At 47.8% G+C, this 10317-nt stretch overlaps 1 protein-coding gene across 1 annotated transcript in view; it reads right to left on the reverse strand.

The window, feature by feature from the left end:
* CHCHD3 (coiled-coil-helix-coiled-coil-helix domain containing 3) overlaps nt 1-10056 on the reverse strand; it is a 353394-nt gene extending 343338 nt beyond the window's left edge. The window contains exon 1 of the mRNA XM_006861225.1: nt 9976-10056. Within this exon, the coding sequence (XP_006861287.1) occupies nt 9976-10056 (81 nt within the window). The remainder of the gene's footprint in view (nt 1-9975) is intronic.
* Nucleotides 10057-10317: the final 261 nt, after the last annotated feature.

Here is a 10317-nt window from a genome sequence, read left to right on the forward strand (position 1 = left end):
ACTACCCTATAGGATAGAGAACTACCCCATCATAACTACCCTATAGATAGAGAACTACCCCATCATGACTACCCTATAGGATAGAGAACTACCCCATCATAACTACCCTACAAGATAGAGAACTACCACATCATAACTACCCTATAGGACAGAGAACTACCCCATCATAACTACCCTATAGATAGAGAACTACCCCATCATAACTACCCTATAGGATAGAGAACTACCCCATCATGACTACCCTACAGGATAGAGAACTACCCCATCATAACTACCCTATAGGATAGAGACTACCCCATCATAACTACCCTACAAGATAGAGAACTAATCCATCATAACTACCCTATATGACAGAGGAGAACTACCCTATAGGGTTTGCAAAGCTGTCATCTTTAAAGAACAGACTGCCGTATCTTTCTCCCACAGAACAGCTGGTAGGTTTGAACCTTCTGGTTAGCAGTCCAACACCTCACCCACAGTGCCACCAGTACTCCTTAAATGGGTTCCACAGGAGCGTACAGGGCAGGGTAAGGACGTGAGCCGATTACCATTTCAGAACGCTTACTCCAGTGACAGTACAGAAAACCTATTGGAGGGGGGCAAACACAGGAGGAGGAGAGCCTCTGATGGAGGCAAAAGGACCAATTAAGAAGCCCTTAAGCCTTTGTCCAGACGAAGACTGGCGCAGGACCACCACGCAGCATCATTCATAACAGGCAAGACGTCAGACAAACCAATGCCCATCCACCAGTGATGGGCTCAACACCACGTACGGAGCCACACCACAGCGACAATCCGCACCCCACAGGGCCGGCATGTTTGCACTGATACCCCTGGATGGTGGTGCTAAGTGACATCCCATAGGCTCCGACTCATAGAGACCCTATGTAGGCTTTCCGAGGAGCAGCTAGTGGGTTTGAACTGCCAACCTTGCGGTTAACAGTCCAGTACTTATCCTAAAGTCAACCTCATTACATGCCTATGGCTTCTGCTTCCTTTTATAAGCAAACCCATTTGGCCACGCCCCTCTCCTGGAAAACCCTCCCCTGGCTTGCCTGACGTCTGGCCCTCCTAGGCCCTCCCCTTGCATGCCTGCCCTGGACAGAGAGGACCCCACGTTCCGTTCTTTCTCTACTGACTCCTTGTACTCATGCACTTACTCTATTCTTCTTGTGAATTCCAATCGCTAGTGATAAACAAATGGATCTAAATCCATTCTCTCCAGCCCAAGACCTCCATCAACTTGCCTAATGGACAGCTGCCTTTGGAACCATCATGAACACCTCAAACTCAAGGTGTCCACAGTGGAACTCATGGTTATCCCAAGTCTCTCTGTCCTCCTCTACTCCCTCCACCCAGTGTCCTAAACTAGACCACAGAGCTCAGCCTAGACTCCTCTCTCATCCTCATTCTGAGTTATGCCTTCCTCATGAATTCATCATCTCTATCCCCATCCCATTCTCCCTGCCCTAGTCCATGGTATCAAACATCAATCTTCCTAAATGCAAATGTGATCATGAGCAACGTTCAATCACGGGAAGGGTGGCAATGAGGGCACAAACTGTTAAAAATCTCACTGCTCATCAAAATGTTGGCAGCTAGAATTCACCCAGAGGTACCTGGGAAGAAAGTCCTGACGATCTGCTTCCGTAAGGTCACAGCCTCAAAAACCATGGGGAGCAGTTCTACTCTGCACACATGGGGCCCACAAGGACTCGCAATCAACTTGTCACAGCCGTTGGCTTGGTTTGGGGTTGATGGTCAGGTAAATTCCAAGTTCTTTTGCATGACCTTCAAGACTTCCCCATCATGTATACACTCCCTGACTCTCTCACCTCAACTCCCACATCTTTGCCTGAATTCCTCACACTCTGTTCCCTGCCCACCACAGGCTACTTGTTGGCTGCCATCTCTTCACACATGCCCACACTGCGCTCTCCCCTGGATCCCGAGATACAATCAATCACCTTTAGTGATCCAGTCCAAACATCTGGAATGCTTCCCTGACTAAACCAGCTCTCCTTCCCACCCCAATGCAGCCCACCCAAAGCCACCCAACTCCTGGTGCCCCTGAACCTGGCACAGTCCTCCAATACAGCACTCCAACCATGGAGCAAGTACGGCTTCCAGGCCTACCTTTCCACAGGACTATGAGCTCCTATCATGTGATCTGTTCATTCAGGAGCTGGTCCAGGTCTTGGGATACACGGGTGAATATCCATTTGTACCTGACCTGACACCTCAGGGGCAAACTCAGAACGGAAGTGAGGTGGCAAAGGAGAAACCCACCACACCAACACTTGTCATCTTTGAGGGGAAACTCTGAGTCCTTTCTTGGAAGACCAGTGAAAGAAGAGAGTGTCAAGGGACTCTAGTTGAAGAAGCCAGGCCAGCTGTGTAGCCCCTAACAACGGAGTAGCGGAATCATGCTTAAAGTAACCTACAAAGCAGAGCTCTGTCTTAGGAAACACCCTTCAAGGCAGACCCCGACCCCTCAGTTTAGAAGTGAGGAAAATGAGACCCTGAGAGACACCGTTATTAGCAACATCAGAATGAGACTCCCATCTCCTTCATTCCCAGGCAGGATCATAGAATAAAAGTAGATCACTTCCTCTGAGGAAGATAACTGGGCTTGTTAATCTTTAAGAAGTTTAAAGCTCTTTTTATTGTTAAAATCAAAACCAAGTCCACTGCCATCAGGTCGATTCCAAGTCACAGCAGCGTTTCCGAGCCCAGAATCTTCAGGAGCACACCACCTCATCTTTCTCTCGCAAAGCGATTGGTAGGTTTGAAGCGCCGAGCTTTCCGTTAGCAGTCCAATGCCTACCCCATGCTCATTTAACTGATGTATAATATGCAGTTGTTGCATGCCATCAAGTCAATGCAGAGTCTGACTCATATGACAAACTAAAACTGCCTCACAGGGTTTCCTAGGCTGTCATCTGTATGGGAGCAGAGCCTTCTCCTGGGGAGTGGTGGGTGGGTTCAAACCACCAACCTTTCAGGTAGCAGCCAATCTCTGTGCCACTAGGATTCCTTACACACAACATCGACACTGGATTCCAACTCACCATCGGCTCCTTGGAAACCCTGTACAGGGTCCTATGAGTCGGAACCAACTCGATAGCACTTAATAACATAGTTCTTCTGGACTTCAGGTATGGTGCTGTAGGCTAAGCACTAGACTACTAAGCAGAAGGTGGTGGTTCAAACCCACCAGCTGCTTCCTATAAATCCTACACAGAATCACTAAGAGTCGGATCCGACTTGACGGCACATTAACAACACAGTGTTTGCAGGACTCCTGGTGTGGCGCTGTGGATTAAGGTGCTGGACTGCAAAGTCACTATGGGTTGGAACCAACTTGTCGGCACTCAACAACAACATAGAGTCCTGGGGTGGCACTGTAGGGTAAGCACTGACCGCTAACCACAAGTTCAGCAGTTCAAATCCACCAGTCATTCCTCAGAAACCCCATACAGGATGGCTGTGAGTTGGAAATGACTCAACGGCACACAACAACTCTGTACACATGGATTCCAGCCGCCTCGAGTCCACATCAAAGCACTACACCAAGTGCAATTTGCAGAAATTACTTAAAGCAGAGAATGGTGAGAGAAACCCACTCCACGCCCCCGTGAGGAGTCCATGAACAAATCCCTAGAGGGCTGGCAAAGCTGCCGCCTTCTCTGCAGCTTCCTGGGCATTCCTCAGCTCACACATTCAAAGGGGTCTACCCAAAGCTAAGAGGGCTGGCTGACAGCGCAGATTTCAGTCCATCTATTCTTTACTGCTCCAAGCGGCAAATTTATGCAAATGAGGCTACCCATGTTTTGGATTGTACCAGGGGACTTCAGAGAGTTCATGTAAAAATTCCATTCTCTTTTCATTCTGCTTTGTCCAGGAACTTTCTGAAGCCCGTGTACTTACTCGGCACACCAACAAGCAGAGGAACACACATGCCGTCTTCTAACACTCTCCCCGCCCACCTTGGCTGAGCTGACCCAAAATTAACAAACACACCACCTATCAACCTAGGCTCAGGTTGTTCTGGGAGCAGAGGACCAGGTGAGATGGACACAGAAAAGCTGTCTCAACTTCCCCGGGGGGATCTCAGTAAGTCCCCCTGTTCTGAGCAGTAGGCAGGGGTGAGGGAGGGGTTAAAGATCAGACGTGACAGAAACTAACCAGACCCTCCCACTTCCAGATGTGTCTTATCAAAGTGATGAAAGGAAAGGGACCCATTTCTCCTCTGTCTCCCTCCCAACTAGCAGGTCTCACTTTCCGTGTTGTCCTGCTTGTCAACCAAGTCACAGTTCCCAAAACAAGACTGATGTGGAAGAAATTACCTACTCCCAAACTGAGGGGCATGGAGGTATATACTGATAAGTAAATCTTAGCTTACGTTTGTCACTTGTATTTCTTAGTATTTGTCTTTAGTGGGCATCAGGAACATCTACCTTTACTCAATTTTTGAAAGCTTTTAACAGTAATGCTTTGCCTAAGAGAACTGTGGAATCTCGAGGTGACAGGGGCCAATGATAACTGAATTACCTGTTACACCCCACACTCCCAGTGACTGATGGGATATGGAGTCTCTCCTCTAGAAACATCAGCAACATGCCACATTAAGTAATTTCTTCAACTAGAGGCTCTCAACTGCCAGTACGAGGGGGTTTCAGTTAAGTGTGGAATGAAAAGATAATGGAATTTTGTCATGAACTTTTTCTTAAGCCTCCTTTTACTTCCCAGAGGACAGGCACACCTGGTTTTCCTGCACTTCGCTTCACTGTATCTATTACCAATTGAAGGTTTGCGGTAACCCTGTGCCAAGCAAGTCTATGGGCCCCATTGTTCCAATAGTATGTGCTCACTTCATGCCTGTGTCCTGTTCTGGTGATCCTCACAGTATTTCAACTATTTTCATACTGCTATCACACGCTCTGGTAGCGTAGTGGTTATGAATCGGGCTATGAACCGCAAGGTCAGCAGTTCGAAACTACCAGCTGCTCCGCAGGAGAAAGATGAGGCTTTTCTGCTCCCGTAAAGATTTACAGCCTCGGAAACCCTGTTCAGGGTCACTATGGGTCGGAACCGACTCCATGTCACTTAACAACAATAACAACAACAACATCACAATAGCATAGTGGTTACGAATTGGGCTGCAAACCTTAAGGTCAGCAGTTCGAAACCACCAGGCGCTCCACGGGAGAAAGATGAGGCTTTCTGCTCCTGTAAAGATTTGCAGCCTGAGAAACCCTGTACAGGGTCACTACGGGTCCAGAACCGACTCGATGGCACTTAACAACAACAACATCACACAAGTAGTCCCAAGGAGTCCTGGTGTGGTGCCGTGGGTTAATGCGCCAGACTGCAAAGCCATTTGAACTGCAAGGTCAGCGGTTCATGCTCAGCAGTCACACCTTGGAAACCCTTTACAGGGTCACTATATAGGTTGGAATCGACTCAACAGCTCTTAACAACAACAACATCACACAAGTAATAGACTACATACAGTATAGTGTAAAAAGAAGTTATATGTGGAGACTTCAAAATACTTGTGGGAAAATTGTTATCTTTTCATTCCATTTTCCTACAACCTTTGGAAGCACCCTGTATGCACTGGGAAACCAAAACTTCCAGCTTGACAAGTTTCATTGCAATCTTCCTGCACTTTGTTGCCGTGGTCTGGAACTCATCCCATGAGATCGCTGAGGTGTGCCCATGCCAGGTGTGTTCCATGTAACTATCCACCAGTGGCTCCTCGGAAACCCTATACAGGGTCACTATGGATAGGAAGGAGCACTGGTAGCGTAGTGGACTGCTAACCTCAAGGTCAGCCATTCAAAACTACCAGCAGTTCTGCAGGAGAAAGAGGAGGCTTTCTGCCTCAGAAACCCTATAAAGGGTCGCTATGAGTCGGAACCTACTCCACAGCACACCACCACCACCATGGGTTGGAACTGACTCCACGGCACTTAACACCACCACCCTAACCTAGTGCTCCTGTGAATTTCAGCTTGCAACTTCAAGGCCAGATGCAGGGAGTAGTTTATGCCTAGAAAGCCCAATCAAGCTGGCATTGAAAACGAGGCTTACTGAAGGTACCATTTGCTCTGGAAGAGGCCCTCACACAGCTCTGATGTTTCAGGTTAAGTGTGAATGGCGGGCTCACCAAGCCGGCACAGCAGGTGTTCACAAAAATCCTACTAAGCCCCTGTACTAGGTGGTGATTTCACCACAGAAATGTGCTTTAGAGGGGAAGAGGAGGGTCAGATACAGGGATGACCTTGCATCCAACATAAACAAGCTGATTCAGATTCTAAATCCAAATCAGGTGTGAAGAATACAGGTTAATGTTCAGGAGAAGGGAAAATGCTATGGAATGCTTAGGATTTAGAGAACAAAAAAGAAGACCCTGTAGATATTATGAAAACAGCACCGGGAAGGTGAGAAGAAATTTGAACTACTCTTTTCATTGTAGCTGTTGAGGACGCCTGTAAGAGCACTTTGGAAGCATGTGATCTAGTAACAAGCTCCGCCTGGTTACTGGAGGTCTTCCATTGTTCCGAAATGGGATTCTTTGTATAAACGAAGCTGAAATGACTTTGCTCACCAAGAGAACAGAGCACAGAACTGGTTCTGCTGAATCACTGATCTACTCTTAGTCTCTTAAAATCTAACCTCAGCCATCAAATAGACAACACTGGTAAGTTTTCTCCTGCCAAGTTGACCTACCTACCCAAGTCAAACCCATGGCGTACCTATGGAACTGTCCCACAGGGATTCCAAAGCTGTAAAGCTTTACGGAAGCAGAAAGTCACATCTTTCTCCAGCAGGATGGCTGGCGGGTTTGAAGACTCAGTCTTACCATTAGCAAACGAGCACTTAACCACTGCACCACCATGGCTCCAGATTGACCTAGGTCACCTGCAATTCAAAACTGAAGTCTAAACCTCATTGACACTATGCTTAGCCTGCTGAACTAAACAGGGTTCACTTGCACCAAGAATGTATTTTCTTATGCTTCTCCAAGCCTCACAGTTCATTTAAAAACAGAAACGAGACACTTAGCTCTGAGCCAAAACTAAACCTCAGCTGAAAAGCATCTAGGAAAAAGACCCAGACAGAAACTCACGTAGGGCTTCCTTCTCCCCATCCATGCCTGAGGGACACCTGTGAGTATCTTTCCTGAGCTACATGTGCTAGTTTATCCAGATATTTTACGTTCCCAGAGTCCTGGTGTGGCGCTGCGGGTTAATGCTCTGGACTTCAAGGTCAGTTTGAACCACAAGGTTGGCGGTTCAAGGTCATCAGTTGCTCCTCAGAAACCTTATACAGGGTCACTATGAGCCAAAACAGATTCAACAGCGCTTCAGTTTATGTAGCTATCGACAGCTGCTATACAAAAAGAGGCCTGGTGTGGAGCTGCAGGACCAGCACTGGACTGCAAACCACAAGGTGGGCAGTTCAAACCCAACAGCTGCTCATCGGAAACCCAATACAGGGAAGCAACTCGTTGGCACTTACATAGACAGCTGCTACTCGTGGAGTAGTAGGATTGTACGTTCTAATTCTCACAAGCAGGCTGCATTCCCCTGATACACTGAATAAGGAACCAATCAAAAGTGACTTGTCCAGGGCCAGCCACCCACTGAGAAGCTGAGCTAGAACCCCACAACAGGTTTGCAACCTCTACCTCACTGTACCCATCTGTGAAATGGCCTGGCTGCAAAGCACACACAGTTTCCACTACACTCCACAACACTTCCAGAGCCTTCCCACTTCAGCTGTGGACCAAATCCCACCATCAGAGCTGCCATCTAGTGCAAGTCTACCATGTACCAAGAGCTTTGAAACATCATCTTCTTCAGTCCATATATCAAGGGGAGTGATGGTATTCACCTATGGATAAGGCACGCATGCTCAGAGAAGTCACTTGTCCGAGGCTGCCTACCCCGATTAAACTGAGGTCTGGTTAATGCCAAGTTCATGCCCTTCTAGCCAGGACCTCCAAGGTATCAGAACGACCTGAGTTGGTAACAATTCAACAGCATGCCAGTTTGGAGAAAACAGCAATGGGCTGAATATGGCTGTGAGAAAATGACAAATAGATACAAAATCAAACCCAGAAGAAACATACACTTAAGCAGATGCAAAAGCTGGGGCTCAGGTGACTGCAGGTGACCCCTGGGACAGGGCAAGGGCATTCCAGGTGAAGGGCAGATTCTGAAGCGCAGAGGATAAAATGAGCATGACACCTGCTTGTATTGTTTTAATGCAGGTAAATCGTACTTTTAGGAGAAAGAAAACAAGAATGCGTTGTGTGAATATGGGTGCCCACAGGACATAGCATTTAATTTGTTTTAAACAATCTTTCCATTTTCATCTACTATATTTCATCATTCTTATCCTGTTCAACCCTATCTGGTATTTCCAAGGTAATGTCTACGCTGGGGCCAAAGTCACTTTGTCTAGTTTGCCATCTGTCTTAAGAGCATAAGAAGATGGATTTCCAGATTTATCTGAGCCAAGGGTTTCTTAGCCCAAACTTAACTGTATTGTTTGTTTTTCTTTATCCCTTTTTGGTGCAGAACACCCCAGGCAGGCCCAAAGGCAAGAGCATACAAACATCTGCATAAAACTCAGAATTTCATCATTTTTATTTTACTCCAGAGTGCCCACACTACACCATAATCATGAAAAGATTGCAGCCTCAGGCATTTTATTACAAAAATGTGGTATGACCCTCAATGTAACATAAAGAAAGGCTGGCCACAGACAGAAAAGAGAGTTCAACAGTCGGGAATTTCTACAGAGAAAACTTTAATAAATCCTTTGCCAGGTAACAGTTTTAGAGTAGAAAGTTTTTAAACACTTAAAATATAAATGAAGCTTTATTTCCTAGACACAAAAGACTGAAAACAAAGACTTTACACATATAATTTACTTATGCTAGCTGTGTGTGCAATTGCAGAAACAGCAGCATAGAAAAAAAATGTTTTTTTTAACTTTCTGAAGTCAAAGTGGCTTGATTTACTAGGCTCAGGCATCATACTTCCAAAAATGAGAGGCTCCAAAGTCAGGCGAAGCGGAGAGTGTTAATGAAGTTAGTGCTGGTATACTGACACCCTAAAGAAAAATCAAGTTTTCAGTTTAAGTATCAAGGACATGCAGAAGGCACATAAGAAAAAAAAAAATCCCTCCAATGTTTGGGTCTAGAAGTGACTTCTCGGGGTAGTTTTTGCGAGGGGCACTCCAGTCAGCTCCGACTCACAGCAACCCTGCACAGGGTTTCCAAGGAGCGACTGGAGGATTTGAACCGCCGACCATGTGGTTCACAGGCACAGCGCTTATCTTACAGAGTCACACCAGGACTCCCCGGATGACTTCTAGTGGTCTGAAAAGCCTATCTATCTCAATCTCTAGCCAACACCTTAGGCTGGCTGGCAGGCAGACTCTAACCCTAAAACGCAGGGCCCTGGTCCAAGACTCGGGCGCTGGGAGGTCACAGAGAAGGCGTCTGGGAAAGGTATCAAGTGAAAGAGGGAGAAGGCATCCGTCCTGTGTGTGTGAATCAGAGGAAGAGCACTGAGTGTCAAAGGGCAAGCGAAGAACAGGCTCCTTAAAATGCAAATTCACCTGAAGAAAAGCAGGGCTTGGGTCCTGGAACCAGGAGGAGTAGGAAAAGACCCATTTCACAGACGGGTACAATGAGGGAGAGGTTGCAAACCAAGCCCCACAATTAGTGAGCAGTCCAGCTGGGGCCAGACTGGCACCACATTCTCCCAGCACAGTGACCAGCACCTGCAAACCCCCGGAAACTTTTCCCATTGTGGTTCTCCAGTCGTCAAAGTCGGGCCTTTCCCAGGAGCACTGGGGGCCGGGACTGGGGACACAAGCTGCAGGTCCCGAGAGCCTGAGGCTTGGGGTCTGAGTCCCAGTACTGGGGCCCCGCCCGCCCCGCTCACTCACCCGGATGCCCTTCACCACCGTGATGTTCTCATTCTCGTCCGCCTCGAAGGTGACCCGACGGGTGCTGGCCGTCCCGCCCATTGCTCCCGCGTTTGCTCCCGCAGAGGACTAGCACGGACTCACGAACACCGCAGGGCCCACGAGAGCATACGTGTGCAGGAGCGCCCAGACGCTCCCCGTGCACAGCGAGAGCAAGGCCACGACCCCAAGGAGCAAGGAGAAGGCGCCGATCCCGAGTCCCCGCCCCTCCGGTCACGTGTCACAACAAGACTGCTTTCGATTGGTCAGAGTTAATAAAAGCCCGCCTCCACGAGGCGCGGACGCTCGGGTTGGTTGGTCCAG

Source organism: Chrysochloris asiatica, unplaced genomic scaffold (assembly GCF_000296735.1).
Source record: "Chrysochloris asiatica unplaced genomic scaffold, ChrAsi1.0 scaffold00041, whole genome shotgun sequence".
Classification (NCBI taxonomy): domain Eukaryota; kingdom Metazoa; phylum Chordata; class Mammalia; order Afrosoricida; family Chrysochloridae; genus Chrysochloris; species Chrysochloris asiatica.